At 47.9% G+C, this 27561-nt stretch overlaps 1 protein-coding gene across 6 annotated transcripts; it reads right to left on the reverse strand.

Moving 5' to 3' along the window:
- Positions 1-1440: 1440 nt before the first annotated feature.
- On the reverse strand, positions 1441-24850 carry CHST10 (carbohydrate sulfotransferase 10). 6 transcript variants are annotated; one of them, XM_078348394.1, is made up of 8 exons: positions 24740-24850; positions 22745-22811; positions 16439-16560; positions 15781-15912; positions 11809-11900; positions 7517-7751; positions 5141-5246; positions 1441-3345 (listed from the first exon to the last, which is right to left on the reverse strand). In XM_078348394.1, the coding sequence occupies exons 4-8, from the start codon at positions 15878-15880 to the stop codon at positions 2808-2810; spliced, it is 1071 nt and encodes a 356-aa protein (XP_078204520.1). In that variant the 5' UTR covers positions 15881-15912; positions 16439-16560; positions 22745-22811; positions 24740-24850; the 3' UTR covers positions 1441-2807. The 6 variants fall into 6 exon arrangements, with proteins under 6 accessions (XP_078204520.1, XP_078204521.1, XP_008978393.1 ...); XM_078348395.1 differs by lacking the exon at positions 24740-24850 and having other exon boundaries at positions 15777-15912; positions 22745-22781; XM_008980145.5 differs by lacking the exons at positions 22745-22811; positions 24740-24850 and having other exon boundaries at positions 16453-16562.
- Positions 24851-27561: the final 2711 nt, after the last annotated feature.

Below are 27561 nucleotides of genomic sequence, written 5' to 3' on the forward strand. Positions count from 1 at the left end.
CATCCTCTCCTCTGGCCAACCCTTCTGTAATCCTCCCCAGCAGTGTGGCTGCCTTGCCTGCCAGAAGCCTCCTGACTCAAGCTGGAGAGATACAGCCTTGTCTTGCACTTCCCAGGTCTCTCATCTCCTGTGACCCTGCAGTTCTGCTCAGACCTGGAACCGCATTACCCTGCTGAGGGTCTCGGCAGGGTCTTGGGAAACTGCCGCATAATTTTAGTTTAGTTCAACAGGCTGACTTCACCTCAAGTTTAGCTGCTGTCTTGATGATTTTTCTCTTTCTGTTCCCTGCTTCTGGAGATTCCAGTCGAACAAACCATGCTGGGGTTTAAGAGTGGGAAAGCTGGGGAGTGAAGGGGCAAATGCCCCTCCCACTGGCTGGTTCAGAGGCTCATCTTTCCAGGAACTTGGGGCAGAGGCCACCTGGGTCCCCTGTAGGCCATGAGCTCACACCTTCCTGTACACCCAGTCAGCCACTGAAAATCAAATCTCATCTCAGCTTTGGGCATTTCTCTGTAGTGATTCTCAGCAGAAGACCTGACACAGGCCAGGAGGAGTGAAACCCAGTAGGAGAGAAGCAGTCGAAGACACAAGCCCATTAACTTAACCTCGTATTATTAAACTTTCTCATTTAGTAACTGCTGTCCTGGCCCTAACACCACTTCCTGGAGGTGGGGTCGCTGCTTATGTTTCTCTCAAACCCAGGCTATTTGTTAGTGCAGAGGTCCCCTAGGCTGGCCTGCTCCAGCGTCTGCACCCTGGTGTCAGTGGCTGGGAATGAGCTGTGCCCCCACCCAACCCAGTCCTAAGGGGTGCCCAGCCAGGGGCATCAAAGTCCCTCCAGTGGTGGTGCCTCAGGGGGCAGAAGGAGGCGCACCACCTGCTGTAAGCTGAGGAGGGAGGAGGTATATTTGAAGCCTCGGAAGGAAGTCAGGGGACAGGGGAGTGGGGGCGCTGGCTTTGCAGAAATGAATGGGGTGGGCTGCTGTGCTCAGGGCATACTGGCTCTGGACACAGTGAGATGTCCAGGAGATACTATGTAGCAATCTCCACTTGTTTGGCAAAATATGTTAAGAAAATTACCCAAATGCCAAAGGGGAGGAAGAACCACCTCAGTGGCCGACCTTTTGTTTCTGAGAGAAAACACTATTTTAATTAGGACTAGCTTTAAGGCCTTCCATACATATACATATCCACAGTTAGATTTCAAACAGCAAAGAGGTAATCAAATCAGCTCATCTGGTCTGAAATTTTAACAAGACTTAGCTAAATGTTACAGAAAAATAACCCAGCATTGATCTCCTTGGAACTGCACGTCCATGGTGGCTGAAGGCTGGGCCTCCTGCAGTCTGCCTGCCCCGAGCAGCTGTGCACGCACCTGCCAACCCCACCTGCCTGGTATGGGCGTGGCCACAGGCACCCTTCCCAGAACAGCAACTCATGTTAGGTTTGGCACATAAATTTTATTTTACTTTCACATTGACATATTCAAGAAACCATTCTGAGAAAAGGAAGGTGGAGGCTGCCTTGAAACAAAGCCTGCCTCCCTCCTCCACCCCGGGCTCATGAGCACTGTGCAGGCTCAGGCTGGCACTCATCACAGGAAACTGTCCCGGGTCTCAGTGGCCCTGGCTGTAGACGGCATCTGAAATGGTCACTGTGGCTCTCCCTGCACCAGGGCCTACCTCACTGTCAGGAAGTGGCACTGCTGGAGGCTAGCTGGGCCCCAGGTTTTATTGCTGGTGAACTTGGTCACCCACCTTCCAGTCACATGGTCCAGGATGGTGGTGTGATCGGAATGGCTCTGGTGGTGCCCATTTTGCTGAGATGAAAGGAATCGATATGTGTAAACTACACTGAATTCTGTGATGCTGGCAAGTTGCCCTTGCTAGTCTTCAGCCCCAAGGGGAGAGCTCCCTGGAAGAGACAGCTGGAGACTCACGGCTGACAACCCAGGCAAGACAAGTCAGAACAGATGTGCCCAATCTAAAGTAGCCTGAGCTCCAAGCCTAACCAGCCCTCCCATTCCTGGGCCATGTTCCTTTTAAGGTCCCAAAGACATTGCCCTTCTCAGGTAGAAAAAGCCTCCCCCACTCACTTTTTAAAATCGTATTTCTTGTGCCAAATCAAGTGGGTGCCTGGCAGCCACAGGTTCAGAAGCATGTACAAACATTACATGGATTATGGATTCTGAAAAGATGGACCCCTGGACACCACACCACCCTCTGGCCATCGCTGAATGTCCACAGGAACAAAACAGTCACAGAAAGAATGCTTTGCCTCCACAATCACAGCAGCACCAAAATGAAGGCCAGAGGTGCCGTTTTACGCCTCAGATCCGATGCTGCACAAGCCTCTGTGATTTTGCCAGTCCCCTTGCTTCTCTGTCCCTCCTCAGAGCGCTGGGTGCTGTTCCTGTGACACACCAGTGACAGGTGAGGCCACCCCCGACTGGCCAGGAAAGCCTCGGGCTCATCCCCTTCCTTGACACCTAAGGGAAATGGCTCCTAAACCCGTGTAATGCTTCCTCCCTGCTGGGCTCTCAAACTTTTCTACCCTCTGATGTGTGCAAAGGCCAGCGACATCTTAATGACAATGGCAGGGGTGGGGGCAGGGTCCTCAGAGCATCTTACATCCAAACTAAGTCCTAACAGTCAGGGTCTTACGTCATATGCTGAGGTACTCACAGGTGCATGAGAGACCTCAGACATCCTAAAAGGAGGGATGTGGTGGAGAAAGGGTCATTTCTGGGCTCAGATCTCCACCTGGTTAGCCCCGGGACTAACAGATATCTGCATAGGTCTTATGCATTAGTTTAGCAAAAAATCTGGTTTCTGGTACCCAAAGAGCTTAAAGTCCCCTTCAAAACGTGCATATAGGCGTCGGATGTCTCGTTTGCTGATGCCCAGGAAATAGTGCTCCACCTTGGTTCTGTTATACACGGTAATACCTGGAGGAATGGTTGGGTACGACACCAGGTGGTCAATGCCAGCTTCTTTTAAGATGTATGGAGCATCGTCCTCCAGGGTCTCGTGGTGTCCAATCACACTGTACATTATCTCACAGGGAGCGCAGAGCTCTACATACGTCACCCAGTGAATGATGTGGTCCCCAAACTGAAGGTCTAGCCATCTGTGGTTTGGATCGCCCAGGTAGCGCACGAAATCTTCAAACTGGATCCCCCGGGTCTCCGTTCGGTTCCTCCTGTATTTTCTGATGATGCCAGGGGCAATCTCATGCCTGTACCAAGGCTCAAACCGGGGATTGTGAACAAATTTATCCTTAAATGCAGAAATCAGTCTTTCAAAGGGATCTCTTACAATAAAAAACTTGAAGTATGTTTTCAATCTGAGGAAAAAAATGAACAAGAGGTTAACTTGCCACCACAGGAGGTCATAGCAGAGAGGGGTGGCAGGAGAGGGAGGAACGACAGGAGCGCAACACTGTGTATGGGCCCCTCACAGGCCGCGCCTGCCGTGAACATATTCCACATGTCTCTTACTTCATCTACTTCAAGATCCTGAGGATGAATCCTATTAGCCCACTTTGCGGGTGAGGAAATGGAGGCTTGGAAAACCTCACCTGTCCAAGGCCACAGTTCTCATTTAATCTACGTTCTGTTTTACTTGAATGATTCAAAATAGAAAGTCACAAGGGCTGGAACTATGAAGGAGTCAGGGAAAAAGTTACTTTAAGGGCATATATTTAAAAATTCAATTTAAATTTGCCAGGGGAAGAGGGGCAAGAGATAACGGAGCACCAGGCTTCATGCTCCAGTGGGCAGGAGTGGGTCAGGGTGAGCTGCCAGCAGGCGGCAGCAGAGCATGGTCCTGGGGAGGAGGGGCGGCAGGAGTGATGATGACAAAGACGATGACAACAATGACATCACAGAGCACGGCCAGCTTACGACAGGCCAGAAACTGCTTTCTGTGCTTTGCGCATCTTCACTCTCTGAGTCTCACAAAAGCCCCACGATTGCTCAGGGTGACGGCAGGACAGTCCTCACCAGGAACATCTATGGTAAGTGTCATAAGGGTAGGCAGGTGCCATGCAAGGCAGGTGGCTGCAGAGCCAGGAGGCAAACTCCAGCTGGTGACCTGACGTCAGCTGCTGCTTCTCATCCTCACTCCTTTTCAGCCTTGCTCTCCTGGGCCACCTGAGAACTACTACTCGAGAACGTTCTCATTTATTAGCTAAGGACTCCATCCTTTTTTATTCCACCCAGGCTAGAGTGCAGTGGCAAGATCTTGGCTCACTGCAACCTCTGCCTCACGGATTTAAGTGATTCTTCTGCCTCAGTCTCCCGAGTACCTGGGACTACAGGTGTGCACCACCATGCCTGGCTAATTCTGTGGTATTTTATTTTCCTCGTTTTTTTTAATTGCATTTTAGGTTTTGGGGTACATGTGCAGAACGTGCAAGATAGTTGCATAGGTACACACATGGCAGTGTGTTTTGCTGCCTTCCTCCCCTTCACCCACATTTGGCATTTCTCCCCAGGCTATCCCTCCCCAGCTCCCCGGTATTTTTTTTTAAATAGAGATGGGGTTTTACCATGTTGGTTACACTGGTCTTGAACTCCTGACCTCAAATGATCTGCCCGTCTCTGCCTCCCAAAGTGCTGGCATTACAGGCATGAGCCACCATGCCCAGCCTGGACTCCACCCTTGCTGTGATCAGGGGTTCTGTCTCTCTGCCTGCCCATGCTGGGTGCAGCCCACACCACCACTCCAGGGGCAGCCCCCATGGCAGTGGTCACAATGCCTCTGGGAGAACGAAATACTCAGGTCAGTGCAATCCAAATCCCTTTCCTCAGAAGAAAAGATCGTATTCAGCAAGCCGTCTATAAAACTTTATGAAAGCAGAACAAAGTTAGCTGCTCATTTCTATTAATAAAAGTATATAACCTTCATGTTAATGGACTGTGTGACTGTAAGGCTGGAAATTCTCAGAAGTAACTGGGAGTTTAGAGTCACCAAATGCGGGGTGCAGCTGCTCAGCTGCCACTCACCGATGCAAACCAATAGCCCTGTGTGGTCCTCAGATCATTCTGGCAAGTACAGAACTGAGCCTGGGGTTTTTCCCAAATTTCTTCTCAGGTTTACAAAAACTCCCCCTTCCCCCGTGAAAAAGTTGTTCTCACCGCTTCTGAATTTCTGCATCACTGAAGGAAGAGAGCCGAGGAAGGCCATTCTTCTCGTGGTCATGCACCACATTTTCAGGGATCTCCTCAATGGAAGGAAACACTCCTGGGATGTAAACAGAAGGAAAGGCATGTTGGCTGCTCTGGTGCACCCCTTAGAGAAGGGCATGTCCTTACCTTGGCCCCCATGCTTCCCAGGCATGCACAACAAGCCCACCCCCAATATCCAAGTTTAGGTCTTTGAATTTCAACTGCTTCTGCCAGCAGGAAGAGAGAGTAAAGAAAAGCTTCTGGGAATCCATAAGCCAACCAGAGGAAACTGATGATTTCGGGGAGGAAGGGGGAGGGAGGAGTAGAAATGCTGGCAGTGCCTACACCTGGCAATGGACCTAACTGGGCTAAGTCTACCATTAGAGGAAGATCGCTGAATGCAAACAGAATTCCTAACACCACCAACACTCACTCTACTCTGAGACTGGGGTAAAATGCCAGAGAAGCAGAACTTTGGAACATCGTGCTGAGATGCCTGCAGCAGCTTCACAGCCTCATCCCATGGACAGGCTGAGCTCGCCCAGCACCTCATGCCCCTCGGCCCACAGTGGCTCTCAGGTACTCCTACAGCATCCCAGGCTGGCAAGGAGCAAAGACCTTTTGATGCTGGAAAATTCTGGCTAAGCTATGATAATACATCTAAGACGGAGTCAAAAGAGGACAAGGCATGTCGAGAAGGCAGGGCCATGCCAGCAGCCAGGGTCTGTCATCAGGGACCAGTGCTGGGTCCAGGCTGCTGAGTGGAACTTGGGCAGGGGCCATCCTAGGAATGGTTGGCTGAGCAAGTGTTTTCACTCTTTTCTCAATGCAGACAAATGGAAATACACTGTCAGTATGCTGAGGAGGTTTTCTCCACGCCTCTGCAAGCCTTAACACCCAACTTTGTGTTAATACTGTAGGGTTAAGATTGAAGTCCTGGCAGAGAAGAATCTTCCTGGGCCGTCTGAGCAGTGGACACAGCCTTGTCTGTTTTATTCATTCCTCCCCTGAGTATTTAAGGCCCAGTCCACAACTCTGTGCTACGTGCTATGGATGTCTGTAAACTAGGCACGGGGAGCACTGCTCTCAAGGGAACGGCGGCAGAACCAGCTCTGTGGGTTCACATATGGACACACTCACATACCTGTCCCTGCCCAGGTGTACTAGTGATGACCAAAAGAGCCACAAGGACAAACCGCTTCTGTATTACATGACCCAGCAAGCCCACTCCCATTTGCATACTGTCCTCGTAAGTGGGTGTTTACTTCTTAAAGAATGCTGCTTCACACTGTGGTGGCTGATTTGTGAGCCTTTTGTATATTCCTTGTTTTCAATTTGATTTGCAGCCTCATTCTACTTCTGAAAACCCAATATGCTATCCAATTACCAGGAAAGCACATTAATTACATGTGACAACCAGAAGATGAGGTGCCGCTATTGTCTCTTCAGTCAACCCATGTGAAGGCCAAACAGTGGCCAGCAGGGACCTCCAACTCTGTGGGCAGCATCAGGAGTGGCAGGCAGGGCATGGAGCCCCAGGGCCACCCACCCATGGTACCCCAAAATCCGATTCCTGATCCAGGAATCCCACTGCTGTTGACTGTAACTATCTCCTGTCTGAAGCTAAATTTCATAGACAGAACCCATAATTATCAGGATTGGTTCAGACTAATTGGAATTTAAATAAATAAACATGTCTAAAAAGAGTAATGAGTAATCAAAACTGCAGTGTATGAGGTCACTTTGTGATGATCTAATTTGTTCCCTAGCAAACATTCAGCTTTCCTGAAGCAAGCTGACTCAATTCTCTGAACACAGACACTTAGTGTGAAATGGAGTACAATTTCTTCCTGCCCACTGGCACAGAATGCTTGGACTGCAGGTAAAGAGGCCCTGGGCTCCAGGCCTGGGCTCCCCTCCCAGGCTCTATGGTGTGGGGCCTTCTCACGGCAGAGAGGGCAACAGTGGTGGCTCAGTGAGGGTGGGGCCCTGGAAGACATGGGACAGAGCGGGTGACTATAACCACTGACACAGGGAACCTGAAGAGAAGAAGGGGGGAGTCCTAGGGGTGAACAAGCCACCTGAAGTGGGGATCTGCTATGACAGGCGAGGAGAGCCAGACTGTGGCTATGTCCCTTTGGAAAGAATTGGTGTCTAAATGAGCCCCACTAACTTAGAAGGCACAACACTAACAGGAAATGACAAAAGCAGGCCTGTCTGGAGGGCCACCAGTCCTTTCAGGAGAAACCAGCCCTCCTGTGACTCCTCCCTACCGTCCTCCCCAGCCTCCACAGCCCCGGCCACCGAGACTCTTCCCAGACAGACATTCAGCGGCCCCGCACGCACCATTTAGAACGATCAGCACTTTCTTCCACTGGGTGTTGCCCACTTTGGGAGTCTGGCAGAAAAGAATCTTGTGCTTGTCACAGACAAATATTCTGTCCAGGACAAACTTGGAGACAGGAGTGTGCGAGAGATTCTTCAGGGCCTCATCCCTGCAGACGTTTCTGATGAGTTCTAGGCGTTCCATGTAGACAAGGGGCTGAATGAGCCGGCTGTCTGGAAGTGCCTTCCCAGTTGGCTGCAAGTGACATGGAGCAGAAAAGGCCCAGGGACCATTAAAGGAGGCAGGACCGAGTCAAGCACAGCCAATCCTGCTGGCCTATCCCTTCCTTTCCATCTGGGGCCTTCCCTTCTTCTCTTCCTTCCCTTTCTACAGGTGACATCCACTACCCCCAGCCCTCTCCTGAGGCCTCCCTCTGGTCCTCTCCACCACCCTGATCAGCAGGGTGGGCAACAAAAATGAATGCAAGCTTAGTTCCTCGGACGTCTTTGGAGAGAAGTTTGACTTTAAAAAACAAAATAAGGCCAGGCGCAGTGGCTTATGTCTGTAATTCCACCACTTTGGCAGGCCAAGGTCATGGTATCATGAGGTAAGGAGTTCAAGACCAGCCTGGCCAACATAGTGACACCCTGTCTCTACTAAAAATACAAAAATTAGCTGGGTGTGGTGGTGCATGCCTGTAATCCCAGCTACTGGGGAGGCTGAGGCAGGAGAATCATCTGAACCTGGGAGGTGGAGATTGCAGTGAGCCAAGATTGGACCACTGCACTCCAGCCTGGGCAACAGAGGAAGACTCTGTCTTGGGAAAAAAAAAAATAAATAAAAACCAAAACAAGAAGTTTGGAATCCTCTGGCTAGGGGGAAAAAAAAAGATGAAAAAGCTCAAATTCTACATGCTGGTCCGTTCTTCACAAGGCTGCTTTAGAACCTGAGAATACCTGTAATGTGAGAGGCCTTGAGTGTACGTGGGTTGGCGGGGGGAGCAGACGGAGATGAACCAGTACACACAGAAGTTGTTCAGGAACCCCCTGTCCTTGGCGAGTTAAAATCCCCTTGCTGCTCACACCTACTTGTTCCCCGGCGGCATCCTGAGGGCATTCCAGAATAGCAGGGCTGTTTCCCCCAACCCCACTCCATTAGCCCCCCTCTAGCTATGGCCCTGTTTCTTAGCATTGTGATTAAAGGCTTCTGCTGCTATATCTAAAAGCCACATAGAACTTCCCAAGATTTGAAAGATTTGAAAAGATGATCCTTCCAAATAATTGTATTGAATGGACCCAAATGTTCTTGTTAAATCTTTTAAAAAGCACTAGGATTGCCAGGAAATCCATTTATAGGGTAGTTTAAAAACCTGTCGTCCCAGGGGATTGCGTCAGTTACAAAATGGGAAGGACATAAGCCTTCTAGAACACACTAGAACCAGGACCCTGGAACTATCAGGATGACAAAGGTTCCCCCCTCGGCATCCCCCCACCCAGCTCTTTCTTCGTGGATCTGCTGTAAACAAACTCGCTTACACTCACGACCTCTGGCTAGGATGCTTTCTCCCTCCTGTGTTTAAGTGAATTTCCTGGGATTCCCTGGTGGAGGGAAGAATGTCCTGGGGTTCCTAACTGCCTGCTTTCCAAGATGAAGACACTGAGGAAGTAAGAGAGGCCCCTTTGCAGAATGGCCTCTGTTCCTCCCTCTGGGGCATCAGCGCTGCCCGCTGCCTGGGCTCTCCACCCACCACGGAAAACCAGGAGCCATGCCAGGCACTCTCCTTGCTCTTACAAGAACGGGTCTCATTTAACCTCATTTCCTTATCCATCCCACCTCTTGCTCACTTATCCCAAAAGAGTCTGTCTTCTCCTCCCTCTGTTCCAAACCAAACCCCAATCATGGATGGCACTCAAGAGCAGCATCAGGGGAGCACCTCCCAGCAAATTTCCTTTAGAAAATGCAGAGAAAACTGCCCTTTTAGATACTGCTTTTGAGCAAAGCATTAAAGACGAAGAAAAAAAATTCTTCTTCTAAGAGATGAGGTCTTGTTCTGCCACCTAGGCTGGAGTGCAGTGGGACAATCATGGCTCACTATAACCTCCAACTCCTAGGCTCAAGTGATTCTCCCATCTCAGCCTCCCAAGTAGCTGGGATTATAGGCACACACCACCATAACCAGCTAATTTTTTATGTTTTGTAGAGATGAAGTCTCAGTATATTGCCCAGGCTGGTCTCGAACTCCTGGGCTCAATCGATTTTAATGCCTTAGCCTACCAAAGTGCTGGGATTACAGGCACAAGCCACCATGCCCAGCCAAAAAAAAAAAAAGATTTCTTGTTCAATTGTGTCTATGAACTAGCATTTTCTTTTTTCCCTTTGCAAATATACAAAACCGATTAAAAGACAGATATTATTTTCTATTTTCCATCCAAACATTCGGCTACTTCATGCACAAAATAAACTTTTAAAGGTGAGCTACAGAACCTGATCATGTTGATAAATCACTTTTCTTGTGAGAAAACACATGCTGAGTTTTAGTGTCACCTAAGGACATGTGGCCTCAAGGAGTGTTGATATCCCCTCTGACATCCCCCACTGCCCTCACCTCGCATCTGAGTCTCACAAATATGAATGGGCCAGGTGGGAAAGAGAAGGGCACAGAGGGCACTGAGTTCAAAGCCCAGGCCCACTTCTTGCTATCCAGGGGATACTGATCCAGTGAGCACAGTTCCTTGAGCCTTATATTTCCCAAATGCAAACTGAAATAAAAATACACCTAAGCTGGGGATTGAGACCAGTCTGGCCAACATGGTGAAACCCCATCTCTACTAAAAAATACAAAAATTAGCTGGGCATGGTGGCATGCACCTGTAATCCCAGCTGCTCGGGAGGCTGAGGCATGAGAATCACTTGAAACCGGGAGGCGGAGGTTGCAGTGAGCCGAAATTGTGCCACTGCACTAGAGCCTGGTGACAGAGGGAGACCCTGTCTCAAAATAAATAAATACACACACACACACACACACACACACCCCAGAGGGTGGCTCAGAAGACCAATGAGATTGAAACCCAGTAAAGTACTCTGCAAACTGTAAAGCACATTCAGGTGCAGTCTTTTTATCTGCAATGACTCCTGCAGGCTGGCAATCTCTCCGGAAGTGCCCTCCACCTGGAGGGGGAGAAGGCGCACCAGGATGACCACCCTCTTCCTCACAGGGTGTGGAATTCTCATGGGAACCTTGTTGTGACACTTTGCCAAAGGATTACCCTACCTTTGCTTTTATCCATCTAACTTTGATTTCCTATTTAATCCATCCCATTAAAGCCACTCTCCTATTTTCCACAGTTTTTTGGTCTTGTTTCTGTAGCCTGTCCAGATTCTTTTCCTACCCTGGGATGCCTCAACCTAAAAGCAATATCTAGGCTGTCTCAGAGTTCTGCAGACTGGACCTCCATTCCATCAATGTCCTACAAGAGGTAACCTCCAGCAGCATTCTCCTCTGACTGGTGTATGCTTTCTATGCTTACTAAGTTCTAATTTATCATCCTTACACTGTGAACCATGGATAGGAGCTGTCCCCATCTCTAAGGCTTGATTCTGGGCTTATAAATATTTTTAGGGCTTGCTGTACCCATTTCATTCCTTCTGGCACAACTGCAACTTCAACCCTCCAGATCCAGAATGGGGGTTAGCAAGTGATAGGCCTTCCAGAGTGCACCCCTAATCCCAGTTGGGTAATGATTAGAAACTTCACGCAAGAAGTCTGCAGAGAAAGCCACAGAGCCAGAATGCCAAGGCAGGTGAGGGCTGGGTGGAAGTCAGCAGCTTGAGCTCTGCCAGGAACTCCATGGGACCACGGAGGATCTGCCTTTTTCCTAGGCTTAGTTCTCTCATCTATACAATTTGGAGGCTGAATTAGTTGCTCTGCTGTCCAGGGCCCCCTTTCACTCTAAAACCCCAGGACTGAGTAAGATGTCTTCTCCCACTCCCGGTTTCCTCCTGACCCTGCCCAAAACCCTCGGCTTTCCAGGTGAGGCTCATGTTCAGCTGGTCAGGAACGTGGCACAACCAATAGTGACAGAGCGGCCCTGATGTACAGAGCTGTGAGGAGCACAAAAATAGATGTGACCTGTGCCTTCCCCAAATGGAAATTAACAAGGTGAACTAAACATGGAGAAGTAACATAGGGAATGGCTGTAACACAGACGTGATGACAAGTGGAAGCGGCCACAAAGAAGAGCTCAGAGGGGAAGTCCAGCTCTCCCCGACAGGGGCACCGTGTCCAAGGGGACAAGGACCTGGCTGTGCCCACCTTTAGTTCCTCAGGAATGTGCTTCTCTTCTGGCAGCTTCCCCACTTCCGGCATGGTTGTCAGGAACAGAAACTCCTGTTTGGCACTGTACGCTGGAAGACAGAGAGGTTAAGTCTTCTTTAAAAGGAAAAGGCACACAGATGGATGGGATAGACAGAGGCCCCAGAAATAGAAGCTCTCAAAGATGCCTGAATGCCTGTTGACAAAGCCACAAAAGCCATTCAACGGAGGAGGGCGGTGTGTCCAACAAAAGGTGCTGGAGCCCCTGGACATCCTCACACGGAACGAACTTCGATCCAAACCTCACACCTTATTCAACGAGGAACTCAGAGTGGATCACAGACCTGAATGTGAAACATAAAACTATAAATCTTTTTAAAAAACAACCAAGGAGAAAATCTGCACTGTGAAAGCCCATTTGAAGAGGAGGAAAAGACAAGCTCTAGGCAGGGAAAAACTACGAATTACTTATCTGACCAAGGACTCGTATCTAAAATTTGTAAAGAACACCCTAAAAACTCAACAATTAAAAACCAACCAATCCAACTCGAAAACAGGTAAGACACACCCAGACATTTCACTGGAGTGGATCCACAGATGGCAAATAAACACATGCAAAGATGGTCAAGGCTGCAGAGACCTTTATATCACAGGCTCTGCCCTCAAGCAGCTCAGAACCGAGTTGAGGGGCTGCCATGGAAAGCAGATGGGATGAGGAGGTCAGCCAGGAGAGAGAAAAGCCAGCGCCTACAAACACAAACCAGGTCCATAAGGTGTCATTTTGAGTCTCACCATATGATTCCATCACATTCCCATGGCTGAGGGGGACAGATTTTCCTATGAGAAAGTCTAGTTACAGTACCTGATCCTAGTTCAATACAACACTGAAATTTGTTAACTGAGAATAAATCATTGCCAAAAATATCACTGGCTCCACTGCGGAGCTGTACAGAAACCGTAACACCAAAAAAAGTAAGTGTTGCTTTAAGCAGCAACTCAAGACAACCATGCTCTTCCTAGGGGCTCTGGTGGCAGGAGAAACCGGGAAAGTTCTGAGGCCAGCTGCATTTCCCAGAGGACAGAGCTGAAAAGAGCAGCCCAGGAGCGCTGAGGCCAGGCCTTCTCCAAGCTATTCCCAGGAAATGGAACTCCCCACTGAGGACACTATTGCGTCTGGTATTTCCTCCTTGTGACACTTCACAATGGGCTTCTGGTTCATAATCAAAAACACCGTGAATGTGTGTGAAATAAACTCCAACATAGGAGAAATCTTTTATGGCCATGAGCTTACAAAACCCTTTGGGTTTCCTGTGCTGCCCAAGATCCAGGCTCCGTGACACACTCTCTAAAGCACAGCGTTGGAGGGAAAGGCTCCAGGCGGGACGCCCGCACCACCCCAGCCCAGGGCCTCTCTGCAGGGGTGGGCTCTGAGTGTTACTGCTCTTGATGCTTGAGCCCGGTTCCCTCATGCACTGGCAAGATGCCTGCGTGTCAGCTTGCATCCTGCATCAAGAACTCAGCCGGCAGACATCCACCTTCAGGATCCTAACCAGGTACTTTAGGACAATTAGATAACATCCCACGTGACTGAGCAGGCTGGGTAGTGCTGTGGTGGCCACCCCACCTGCAGAGGGCCCATGACAGAGGATTCTTGCTGAGTCTACTGCATACCCTGTGGTCAACAGCATCTTCACCACCAGCACCCCCTCCTTGGGGTCAGGGGCAGCGATCCCATCTCAGTGACCCAGCACCCACACACCACACCAGATCTCACAGGGCAGGGGAAGTGCCCCCTTCCACTCGCCTTAAGGCAGCCAGCTGGAAGGATCTGGCAAGCAGTATTAAGGACGGCTGCAGAGCTCTCCCGGTGTCAAATCCAAAAGCCCTTCATTTTGCTTCACAGATTTTATCTTCTAACGCTCCCTACTATTCCTTTCCTCCTCTTCACAAAACCCTATTCCATGCCTACACTTTGCTTTTTTTCTAACCAGGCCCACCTCTGCTTAGCTTCCAGATCAGTGTCTACACTGAAAACATTCAGCACGAAACTTGATATATCAAAGGAGAATGGGACCTCATTTATCAGATGCTGCTGGGAAACAAGGTGCTCTTTAGAGGCCACTGCGCTAGATAGTAGTAAAACACAAAGGCACACATTTTATTTAACTTCTATTAATGGAAGTCTGCTAAAATGTATCACATATACTCCTTTTTTAAGAAAAATAAACCATAAACAATTTAATCTCATGCCCTGCCTTTTGAGTGTCTTCCGTACCGGGAGGTAACATTCAGAAGAATGCCAAGTAACACCTATTTCTTATTCTCAGCAGCTGTTTCTCTTCAATTCTCCAGCTAGGATCTACACCTGCGCTTCTCAACTGGTCCGCACGCCCAGGGATTCTCCTTCACTGAGTCTCAAGCAGCAGCAGGATTGCAAAGTCCCACAGGTGATTCTGAAGTGCTGCGGAGATGAGAACCACAGCTCTAGGGCTTTAGGAGGGAACTCTCAGTGGCACGTCACTGTGCTGAAGATGCCATGGAAATGTCCAAATTGTTAAACTGAGATCATTGTCTCACATTCCAACCACCCTTCAAAAATCGACCCTTTCTCTGCTAACCGAATCCTGAGTCCCGGGTGTGAGCTGTCATGCTTTCTGACACCTGCCCAGATACTTGCAGTTGTCATACCCATTCCTGAGGCTGTGCAGACCTCACAGGTTTCTCCTGAGGGCTCCTGGAGGATGAGATGGGACATGTGATGATAGCCAATCAGGGCCCAACAACTGTCACAGGGAGAACCACCAGGTGGACTAATTTCAGTGTCCTTCTTTTCCCTGCAGACCTCCCTCCTAACCTTGCTGTCCGTCTCCAGATAGGGTTAGCCAGAGAGAGGATGGGGCAGGAGGTATAGGGCACTGGGCAGTCCTTGACATAGCCAGGGGCATGCCTGGGAGCTCTGTGGGGTGGAGCAGGGGCCCGTTCCCCAGTCACACAGATAGCACAGGTCAGTGAAGCCTCCAGAAGAACTGCTGGCCCAGAGGCATCTCTAACTGCCCCTTCCCAAGGCTACCATCGGCAGGAGGACACACAAAGCATAGTGCAGAGTAAAGATGCTATGCCCACCATGTTCCCCAGTATCTCCCCATCAGCCTTAAGGGCTGGGCCAATCCATGGCTGGATATGAGGACTTCAATGACTCCATGTGTCCGGCCTCCTCATGCCTGGCCACTGAATGAAGTGGCCTCAGGGCTGGAGGGCACATCACATACCTCCTTGCACATACCCAGCACTCCACAGACCACGGAGCATCTCACCATGCTCAGGGCAATCATGGGCAGTGCTAGAGCAGGCAGGGTGTCCATTTGGTGGAAGAATCATTGTGGTGCAGATAAGCAAATGACAAGAGCACAAAGTAGAATCAGCGTTCTGAGACCCAATTTGGCGCTCTTACCCGTCCTCATCTGAACGCCTACGTTCAGTAAAGAAGAGCTAAGAAATCCTCTAAGACAACCTGAAGACATACATTTAAATGACCCCCCTCCACTGCACGGAGGGTGACCTTCAAACATGTGGCCACCACATGGGCATGTCGAGCAGTCAAGGCTGAATACATGAGGCAGAGAGAACTCCCAAACTGTGAGCCCGAGAGGCACCCTGCTGCAAGCCATAAAGCCGCTGTGCTACTGGGAGGCGGCCCTGCTCCTTGCTCCTCAGGTACTACCCAGGCCTCAGCCAAAAAGGGCAACTTCCTTCCTCCAGAGGAGATGCTTGAAAAGACCCTACAGCCCCTCCCACCCCACCTCCCCTCACACATCTGTAACATGAAGGAATGGAGGCCATGACCTCCAAGGTTCCTGCTGGCATGAAAGTCCTTTGACTCTGTGACAGAAGTCACCTGTGCATGTACCTAGGAAAAGTGTTGTAGCAAGGTCTGAATTGGCCAAAATTCATTTCACCATGAAGCATACCTACCATCCGGGTCTTTAAAGGTCAACGTGATGAACTTGCTAGCCACCATGAACATGAAAATCACCCAAAAGCATGCGGCCAACAGAAGCCACTGGTGGTGCATGTTGTCACACTGCAGCCATTCACTGACTCTTTCTGGAAAACACAAGCAAGATGCCCCTGCTGCTTACAAACACATCAACTCAACAAAGAGGAATGAAGACAGCAGATGAGTTCAGTCAGTAAGAATCAGCACAAATATTTTCAGTTTTTCCCACTGCTACAACAGGTAGTCTGACTTGGCATTTAACTTAACGTTTCATATTTAATTAATGATATTAAATGATCAATTTAATAATAAAATCACATTTAGAACACCCTAATGGAGAGACGTGATAATAAGAGAAGACCACCTCTGTTGTGTTCTCGGAACACATTTGCCCCCTGACTCCTGTTGGGCCCAGGCTAAGGTCCCAATTAGCTCCGAAGACAGCCTGGAAGCAGGTGGCAGGAAGAGGCCTCCCAAGGACTAGGCCTTAGCTGAGGGTCATTCATAGCAGGCAGAAGCCATGCTGGGGCATTTAGGAGCTGGCTGTGTTTAAAATTCAGACTGGCTGACAAGATGTAGCCACACCTAGAGTGGCTCTAAAAAGGCAAAGGAATGAACACTCACGCTTCTCACCTCTGCCCACTCACCAGGAAGAGCCTGGGCAGAACACTGAGGGGGGTGTTTTTCATGCTATCACAGCCTGGGAGCAACACGGGGCACGTCGGTCCTCAGCCTGGCACAGAAGCCACACTCTCCTGCAAGGAGCACAAAAAGAACCAGGAAGTCACTGTCAGTTCTTGGCATGGGACACATGGAAGTGTGTTTCATTATCTTTAACACAGTGCTTCTTCAAGCCAAAGCTTTCCACAAACAGACATGACCCTGGGCTGAGCTGGTTCCCACCAGCTGACTGAGGCCATCCATCACTTCTTCGTGGCAGAGAGAAGTGGTCCTCTCAACACGGTGCTGATGGCAAATAATTTCCTAACCCTGCGTAGATCAGAACTCCATGAAGACCCAGGTAAATCACTCTCCTCCTTGTCTCAACGTTTACATCCTAGGATCTCTCTGGAACCAGGCATCTGGAATGCAAATACCCTCCATGACACACTCACCACGTGGTTACCCGGCCACACCTGAATATAGCCTGCAGTGGGGAGCTCACCACCCGCCAAGCCGCCTGGGCCTTTTCCAAATGGCTCCCAAGTCACCCTTAGGTGCCCATGTAAAAGCCTTAGTGTGTTTCCTGGGGTCACCAATAGGGTTGCCTGATTAGACAAATAAAAATACAGAACGTCCCCCAAGTTAAGATTAAATTTAAGATAAACAATATGTAAAATTTTTAGTCAAACCCAAATATTACATGAGACACACTACCCTCCAAAAGCAGTATTTTGTGCCCACGTATTAGGCCTAGTGTCCTTCTTAGGTTCCCCAAGTTGGGTTGGACAAATAAAATACAGGATACCCAGTTAGGTTTAATTTCAGTTAATATTTAGTATAAAGAAGTATGTCCTAAATATTGCATGGGATATACTTATACTAAAAAAACAAAACAAAACAAAACCTATGTGTTGTTTTCTGAACTTCAGATTTAACCAAGCGTGTTGAGAAACATTAAGTTTTCCCTGCCCTCATGGCTCCTTTGTGGAGGATATCTTTTAGTTTGTAATCAGTGGTAGGTGGGTAACAGCTGCCTACTTGGTAGAATCTTGAGTTATGTGTAAATATAGACCACCTGTGTATTAATGAGAATCACTTGTCTAAGAGCAAATAAATACGTGGATGAACGTCTTCTCGGGGCCTTCAGTCTGGAAAGCTGTCAGTCCTGCAGGCTCTCAGGGTGCTGGTCCCCTGGATAGACCCGCTCTGTTGTACTATCTGGGTGTCTGCCTCTCAAATACCTTCAGCGCCCCTGGGTGAGTGTCTCCTGACCTAGCTGGTTCGTACTGTGGTTTATCAGCAACACCACCCAGCAGGGGGGCATGCCAAATTCCTTGGAAGCCAGCTGTCCTGTCTCCTGGCTTCTGCCACTAAGTTGTCAGAGAGGCACGAAGTAAACAGCCCCAGACTTGGTTCAAATCCCTGCTCACACCCATTAGCTCTGTGACTCCGCAAGTCACTTAACCTCTCTAAACCTCAATGTCCCATCTCTAACAGAAGGCCCTCCTCCTCCCAGGGTGCCCACGAGGATTGAATGAGACAATGCAGACAAAAAACCAGTACCTGCATGGCCTGATGCAGACCCCCAGTAATCATAAACTGACCAAACCCTTGGCATTCTCTGTGATTTTCCAGCTTAATCTACACCCTTCTCAGTGTGGTCTGCCCCAAGAAGAGAGAAAAAAACAAGACATACTCTCATTTCAGCAACAACTAACTTCCCTTAGAGAAGTTACTTCAGGAGGCAGACTGCGCAAGCCTCTCCGAGGGTCTCCAGGCTTTTTCAGGTATGAAGCCCCTTTTAACCTCAGAATATTTCTCTAATCTCCACAAGCGGTTCCATTTTTAATATCCATTAACTGAGACTAGAAAACAACCAAATGCTACAAGGACTTCAGTACTGCTTGTAAACAAAATGATATAAACCACAGCATGTATGTACATTCGGATACATTTACTATTTAAAACATTGACTGGGGGATTAGGAAATCATGCTAAAGTAAAAATACATTTTCATTTTCAATAAAACTCTATGCTGAAAGGCAGGCCAATTACACAGATCCATATCCAAAGTGTCAAGTTATACCAGCAAACAAAAAAGACAAGCTGCAGGATGGAATGTATCATCCCATTTGTTACAAAAATCATGTATGGTAAAATATATACGATTACACACACATACAAACACAAAATCATGAGAGGATGGAAAGAGGTCTTTGTACTTTATGCAATTCATATTTAAAATATTTTCAATAAGCATTTTTTTTTGAGGCAGGGTCTCTCTCTGTTGCCCAGGCTGGATGGAGTACAGTGGTGAGATCTTGGCTCACTGCAACCTCCACACCCTGGGTTCAAGCAATTCTGCTGCCTCGACCTCTCAAGTGGGTGGGATTACAGACATGTGCCCCCATGCCCAGCTAAGTTTTGTATTTTTCATAGAGATGGGGTTTCACCATGTTGGCCCGGCTGGTCTCTGACCTCAAGTGATCCACCTGCCTTGGCCTCCCAAAGTGCTAGGATTGCAGGTGTGAGCCACTGCACCCAGCCTAGTTAAAAATTTAGAAAACTGGCACTTGTCTACAAGTCACACCCTACAGGAGCCAATCAGAACCAGTAAGACTACAGCCCAGTCCTCTCTCAAAATACCCACTTCCCTCAGGTCCAATATCTCAACAGTTTACAAAATACAGTGCTCAAACGTGACTAGTGTGTATGTGCATACACATTTAAGGACAAAATAACCTAAAAATAATGACTTCGAGCTCATTTTTCATCATCCATATCCAGTGTATTCATTCATCCAGTAAAACAGCTGCCAACAATATGACCCTGAATCCCCAACCAAACACATACACAGTTCTTGTCCTTATGGAGCTTGTTGTCTAACAGGCCCACATGAAGGAAACAATCTGTCTGAGGAGAGGTTCTTGATGCTGTGGGGAGAAAATACAAGGGGATGTATCTTGGGCAGAGCAGCCCAGGCTAGCAATTACCTAAGGTGAAGGGTGGAGTTCCAGGCCAAGGGAACGGCCCCTGAGTAACTAAAGGCAGGCTCATGTGGCTGCAGTTCCAGGGCACAGGCAGAGGCAGATGCAGGCTAGACAATATGGGGCTTTCCAGAGCTATTACAGTCTTGCAAGCAGTGGGAGCTCCCGAAGAGAGTTTTACATGAAAAGAGGGGTGATGATGTCATTACCTGATTTAAATTTTGAAACAATTTCTTCGGCAGCAGAGTCAAAGGTGCAAAAAGCAAATGTCCACTTAACAACTGCCTGGTCTCAAGGTCATTTTCATTCATGGAGGAGGGAGAATTCTAATCGGGCACAAGCAACCCCAGCTAGGTGCTCCATACCCCATCATCTCTGGCTCTGGCTCTAGAAGCCAGCAGATGAGCTAGAAGGATCCACATTATCTGAGTGGTGTGCCCAGCTAAGTGTGGTGTCATTTGCTTCGCAATTACATGGGTTCTGAATCTAGACATCTACCTGATGGTGTCTGGCTTTATGTCTGGGGTGGTGGATCACAGCCCTGGCTGGATACCTGAGAAACTTTGAAGAAACACAGTGACATCCTGGCCCCAAGAACACCCCAGCCAAGACAACACAAATATCTGGAGGTGGTACCTAGGCATTTTTTTTAAAAGCTCTGTTCATGACTCTAATGAGCAGCTGGGAGTGAGAACTGCTGGTCCAGGACCTCAGCCCTTTTACATTTTAATGCCCACATGAATCCCCCTGGGGATCTTGTTAAAATGCAGACTCTAGGCATTCTGGCAAAAATGCCATTCTCCCACTGCCTCCTTCCATCTTAAGAAGGAAAATTGGCAGCCAAAAAGCATCTAGTCAATGAGAGTCTATTGATGCTCTGAATTACAAGCATTCCAAATACACAGTTAAGAGGTTTAATTAGAATCTAGGACCTTCCATCACTGCCTTCAGCTTACTCTCCTTTCCAGTCCTCCCATCTACAGGTAACTGGACTCTGTAAAATTAGGCTTTGTCTGACTTTGGAAAACAACACAAAACTCTGCCCCCCCCACCCCCCGCTTTTTTTTTTTTAAAAAGAGAGGCATTCCAAATTCACTTTGCCCTAGCTCTTCTAAGGCTGCCCCATTCTCTGCATGGTTTCCTTGAATACAGAAGTTTGCATGGGGTTTGCACCACCAAGACTCACTATTTCTGTCTACAAAGGGCCTAGGGCCTGACATGAAGAGTACTTCCTCAGGGCTCTGCCAGGAGCTGCTGCTTTCCCTATAGCCAGGTGACATATGGCCTTTAAAAAGCCTGACATTAGTAGGCCGGACACAGTGGCTCATGCCTGTAATCCCAGCACTTTGGGAGGCCAAGGTGGGCGGATCACCTGAGGTCAGGAGTTCGAGACCAGCCTGGCCAACATGGAGAGACTCCCCCGCCCACCCACCATCACACACACACACATACAAAGCCTGGCATTTTTTAAATATTAATTAACTCCCCTTTGTTCAAGGAGCCAAGACAACTCCCACAGTACCTGAGCCCCCCAAACCCCTACCCCCACACACCCTCCAGTCATGGCACAGGCCCTGAACAGAGCCTCCCCAACCCCTGCAATCTGCACATCCATCTTCAGAGCTTTCCCACTTCCAGTCATTCAATGGGATTTTCATGAGTCAAGATGTCAGGATCTGAAACTAAGCCAGAGGGTTTGGTTCCTCAATTCAACCCACAAGACCGAATTGGCAGCTGAAGAACTTAAAGCCTGATGGGGAAAGCAGGGTCAGGGAAGGAAGAATCTACAAGAAGCCCTAATCTTCCCCCTTTCCACTTCTAAAATAAAAGAAAAACAGCACGCATTTTACATGTTTGTAATTACTAACAATGGAAATGCTACTATTACCATCTCTTGATGCAAATCCTTCCTCCCCTGCATTTTGAAAAGGAAACTTGTAAATTCATTTTGCTCAGCTGCCAATACCATTCCTGCCAGCAGCTTTTCCCCAAGTCTGAGTTATCATCCAGAAGCACAGCGCCTTTCTTACTCTACTGACAAGTTTGCCTCCCACCTGCCAGGCCCCACTTCTAATACACGTATTCACTTATTAAAGGTTCTGAAAAGTCTCATGGTAAATAAGCCCACTTCACTCTGTTTAACCAGCCTTTTTCCAGATGTTCTTTCATTCAGCAATATTTACCAAAGTATTCCTCTGAGCTGGGGCTGTTCTAGGCCCTGGGGAGACAGCAACACACATTCCCTGCTCTCACAGTGCTTCTTTTTAACAGATAATCATGGGCCATAAACAAATCAAGTAATCAATGTATAGGATAAGCCAGGTGACAGGTGCAGTGGCTAATCAACAAGGGCATGGGCAGGATGTCAAGAAAAGGCAGGACAGAGTGTGGGAGCAAGTCATGCAGACCTCTGGGCAAAGACTGGGGTCTAGGTCCCAGAATTCCAAAAATGGCAAGAAGGCCAGTGTTCCCCATGCAGAGTGGGCAAGTGGGGACAGGAGTGGGTCAGATAAGGAGGCCTGTCAATGGCCCTTTACTGACACCACCACCTCATACACACACCAGGGATCACGTGTCCAGGGCTCAACTTTTAAAACACACCCAGAGTCAAGAAACTTCACACGGAAAACAACCTGGCAATGTACAAGGAACCGGTAACCTCTCAGGAGAACGACAGAAGAAATGAGAACTAGACAGACCAGGGCTGCAGCAACAGGGACATTTTACCACCACCCTGAGCATGTTCTGAACTGCAATGCATGACCCTACCAATAGAATCACTAAATTACAACTTCATAATGCAGAGTGTGGCATAAGAATTTATACTATAAAGTTCTATTGCATGCCACTGAGATTTTCAAATTCATCGTAAAGGCTTCTCTCAATCTGCATTCAGAAATTTCCTTTATTTTCTCTGTTGTCATACTTACGATTTACCTAGCCTTGGAATGATTAACCATCCTTAGGAGAATGAAAACACATTCCTAACTGTCTAGTGAGAAATATATCAGTACTTGAGAGATTTTCATGAGCAATAATAATAATAATATACAGCAAACACCTGGTATGGGGCTCACTGTGTGCCATGCACAGGTCTCAGCAGGTACTAACTCATGTAATCCCAGCCTCAGAGCACGCACCTATTATCAAATTTAAGGAAACGTTTCTAAGCACACATTTACATAGTCCTAATCAACAGTTTAAATCCTGCACAAGCAAGAAAAAAGGCAGTAACAATACTGTATGGCATGCTCAAGTAACTGGTGAGCTTACATTCTCCTTCACGTACCTTCTGTGGCCTGGGGCTCACATTTCCTTGCCGTTTCCCCTGAACTGAGGTTCTTGGTTCCTCGTCACTGGATAGGAAAATTAAAAAAAAAAAAATTACAAGATCAACTTACTTAACACGACTTGGTTTATACTTGAGAAATAGTTAATCACATTGATGATTCAAATATATTTGGTAGAATGCGTCTCTTACAGAGACAGGTTATATTTGGATTTCTTGGTGAACGAATATTCTAAATGTACCAAAATCACTAGCTGTTTAAAAGACTCCTCCATGTAACTTAGTGTGAAAAATGAATCATTTTTTTGTAGCAAAAATAATCAAATCCAATTATGCCTGTTTCACGTTTGAAATAGGTAAAAGATTCCTATATAAAATGATCAATTCTTCCAATGCAAAATGTTCTCTGGATTTTGTATTTCTTACACCTTTAGCACCTGGGAAATTCTAGCCAAATGTCATATCATAAATAACTGGAAACAAGCCAAATTCATGGAGTTAAAGAGATCATGGATTTAAGAGAGCTAGCAAAATAAACATACAACCCATTTAACATACAGTATAGCCCAAGCTGACTGGGACACATGCAGCACAGTCTATCTCTGCTTCCTTTTAAGAACTCAATGCTAAAATTAAAAGCAATTTCATTATGCCTATAGAAAGATTAAGCTTTATATACAGTCATTCATCACTTAACAACAGAGATACTTTCTGAGAAATGTGTCGTTAGGTGATGTTCTTCTGCAAACATCAGAATGTCCTTATATAAACCTAGATAGTACAGCCGACTACACACCTAGGCTATATGGAATAGTCTCCTGCGATACTAACCTGTACTGCTGTTACTGTACTGAATACTGTAAGCATCTGTAATAAATTAGTAAGTATCTGTGTATCTAAAATTAGACAAGGCAGAGTAAAAATAAGGTAGTATAGTCTTAACGGACCACTGTTGCATATGTGGTCCATCATTGTCAGAAACATCATAGACAGCATTTGATGGTCCTCACATTCAGGTTTTCCAGACAGGTATGAAAAGAAAATGAACTCCTGGGTTTCTGCAATCTCTAAGGTCCTGCAATAACCTCTCTCCTGTTTCTATTCCTGACTCTTTCTCACATTTTTATTGGATAAACTCCTCGAACATTGAAAAATGATCTGAGTATAACTGCAAGTTGCCTGTGATATTTACAAATTATTTCCTTTCTTTTCTCAGTTTCCCAAGCACTCCGATTTTCATTCCAGCAAAGGAAAGCATTTTCCACTCAGGTATTTCTTTGAGATTGTATTCTTCAGGGTCCAGAGCAATTCTGAATTCAGAATTCCAATTCTGAGTCAAGATGGACTAAACTCTATATAATGGGGAGGGAAGGGGAAAGACCACTTCTCTCTGTGTCTATTCTTTTGAACCCAGTCACTGAAAAGAGTGGAGGAGATGGTTGGTGATCAGGGAGCCAGAGCTAATCTGAGCTGCCTAATTTTAACAGTGTCTGAGACATTTCTCACTCTGGCAGTTTAAACTGAGCAATGCAATAACCCAACTCCATGGCCCAAAGCCCCAGACTCTAGTTTTCAGATGACATGAATGAATGAGTGAATGAATAAATAAATAAATATTTTTACAAAACATAACGCCTTTATGACAGTCCTACCGCTGAGCCAGAACCTGGCTGCAATGCTTTTCATTCACTGTCCCGCCCTCCTGCCCCAGACATGGAAAGCAAAAATGACAGTTTTTGGAAAACCTGGTTCACCTTCCCAGCCAGAAGTACAGAACTGCATGCCTCAACCTCCAACTTCGCCAGGCCTCCTAACAGTGAAGATCAGAGGCTCAGGGCATCCCGGAGCCCCTCAGGCAGGGAACGTGCATTCCCACCCCTACTTCCCCTTGCACCGGGGCTGCACATGCTCCTTCTTCCCTGCCCTCTTCTACATGCTCCTTCTGCCCTGCCCTCCTCTGCATGCTCCTTGGACCCGAGCGGAACCCTTTCTTACTCTCTCATCGCCAATTACAAACGCAAATTCTCAGCCAAGGATGAAAGAAGTAAATTGTAGGCTCGCCCAAGTATCAATATTTCCGCGTCTCACAGCATCCCGCACAAGGACGCCTTCTTATTGCATAATTAACGCAAGGAAGGCTCCTCCCGCTCCTCCCGCTAACTGGGGAGGTCTTCAAGTCGCCAAAACACACCGGGATGTGGCTCGCCAGGACAAAACCCGCCGGTTCTCCCGTGTTTCTGTGCGCCCCGCGGCGGGGGCATGGGCCCGGGCGCTGAAACCCACCCGCCTGCGCGTCCCCGAGCTCACCCTGCTGGAGCGGCGCCAGTCTGGGTCCCTAGGCTCCTCCCCCGGCCCTGGGGGCGCAGCGCGGCTCAGGCCTGGCCGGGCCTGTGGGCGAAGCGCGCGGGTCCCGACGTCCCGAGAGCGCGGGAGGCCCGCCCCGCCTTGTCCCGAGGCCTCCGCGCCGCCAGCAGGGGCCTCCGCGCCGCGGCCCTCCCGGTCCTGGGATGTGGCGGCGGCGGCGGCGGCGGGAGGAAAAAAGACGGTCCGCGCGCGAGACAGACTCTTGGGGCCAGGCCGCCGCCGCCCCACGCGGCCCCCGCGCGCCTGCCCGCGCCGCTTGCCCGCGCGCGTCCCCGCCGCCGTCCCTGGCCGTGCGCGCTCCGGCGGGCCGCGGGGAGTTGGGAGGGGCGCGGCTAGGGGACCCCAGGCCCCGATCCCGCGCCTCTCTTCGTGCGGCTCGTAAACCCGTCCTTCTGACCGAGACGTGAGGCCAAAAGTCCCGCCGGGCCTCCGTCCGGGAAACAGGTTTGCTTTTGAGAACAAAAGAAATCCCAAACTTGGAAAAAGGGAAAAAGCAAACCAAAACAACGACAACCCCTGCCAACACACACGGAAAAACCAACTTGGAAAAATGTAAAAAATAGATCAGTAATTTTCTTAAATCCCCAACTTGGAAAAAGGCCACTTGCTTACATTAAGGGTAACTTCCAGCATTTTCTAATAAGCCTACTTAATAAAAGCGGGACCTTCTGTTCTTTAAAGAACCCCCTTGGCTGCCTGTCTTGGGGATGAAACTGTTTTCCAGGTATAGTGAATTAACAAAGGACAATGATAACGGCCTGAACAGTTTACAGACCTGCAGAGTCGTAACTTCTTAACCTGCAGAAATGGATAATGCCTGAGTGAACCTCAAAGGCACTGGGGATTTATTGACCAAAAAGAAGATAAACTAGTTTTATTTTTATACAGCGTACATGTTTGTTAACTACCTGACTCTGTGTCTATTTAGCAAACAGGTAAAATAGAGACTTGTATCTATTTTAGATACTCATAAACACACAGACACACACACCCACACATAAAATTTTCATCAAGGCTTTCAAGGAACAATACGTTTTTTTTCATTTCTGTTGGTTCCCTCCTTGAGTTAATAATATTGAAGGAGGTGGCTGTTTCAGTATTTCACTTCTAGCACCATTACTAATCATGGTTTAAAGGTTCTGTCCCTCATGCAGAAGATACTTACTGAGTCCTTTTTTGGGGCCATTTCGTTGAGATGAGACATTGAATTTCCCTTTGAGGATTTGAACCTATGCATGTGCATGGGAGAAAAGAAGTAAGTAAATGTGGAGCTTAGATGTGATGCCGCGTATTATGCAGGGTTTAAGGGTAAAGGCTCTGGGAATCAGACCACATGGATTCAGAGCCTTCAGATCACATGGAATCACCACATATGGCTGTCACCTTGTCACACTCTTATCTCTCTGTTTGCTAGTGTCCTCATGTTAAAGAATGTGATACTAAAGAATATTGGAGAGGATGCATTTAAAGTACAAAGCCCAGTCCTCCCCCAGAAGTAAACATTGCAACAAACACATGCAATTGTCATTGTTGTTGCTGCATTCCCAAGATACAAGATATTTTCAAAACTTTAAAAGATGGAGTCCGTTCTAGAGGCTTATCCATTGACAACTAAGGTAACTGAGTATCGTTTTTTGAGTTTTTCCAAATTATTCTAGTTCCTCTTTTTTTCCCTTATAAATGAACTTCTAGGAAAGCATTTAGGCTTTTTTTTTTTTTTTTTAGATGGAGTCTGGCTCTGTTGCCCAGGCTAGAGTGCAGTGGCAACATCCCAGCTCACTATAACCTCTGCCTCCTGAGTTCCAGGGATTCTCCTGCCTCAGCCTCCCAAGAAGCTGGGATTAAGATGCATGCCCCCACACCAGGCTAATTTTTGTATTTTTGGTAGAGACGGGGTTTTACCATGTTGGCCAGGCTAGTCTCAAACTCCTGACCTCAAGTGATCTGCCTGTCTTGGCTTCCCAAGGAACTGCAATTACAGTGTGAGTCCAGTATTTAGTCTTTACAGCAGGAGGATAGTTTCTAAAATAGCAGTTCTCAAAAAGTGATCTTCAAAAAGTGGATCTTTAGGAGTCTCCAAGATCCTGTTAGAGGATCTGCAATGACAAAACTGTTTTGTATGAGGACATTGTCCTCTTTACAATGTAGACGTTTGCTCTGATGGTGCAAAAGGTAAGCATGAATCCCAGCAGTGGGACAACACCAAGTCAATAGTAACTGCATCCTTCACCACCATGCACTTTCAGTAAAAACAACCACAAAGTGTCACTGAAGCATGTCCCCTGTGAAGCAGTCATGCCCCTTGTGACAGAGTGGGAAATGCACAGAAACACTCCTGCTGTATCCCAAGGATGATGATGGTTGCTGAAGGTCATGCCCCTCAGCAATGGTCTGCAAAGCACGAGCTGCTGCTCTTTTTAATGGAATGTCATTTTTACTTGAAAGCAGACTGA

This window comes from Callithrix jacchus, chromosome 14 (assembly GCF_049354715.1).
Source record: "Callithrix jacchus isolate 240 chromosome 14, calJac240_pri, whole genome shotgun sequence".
Taxonomy (NCBI): Eukaryota; Metazoa; Chordata; class Mammalia; order Primates; family Cebidae; genus Callithrix; species Callithrix jacchus.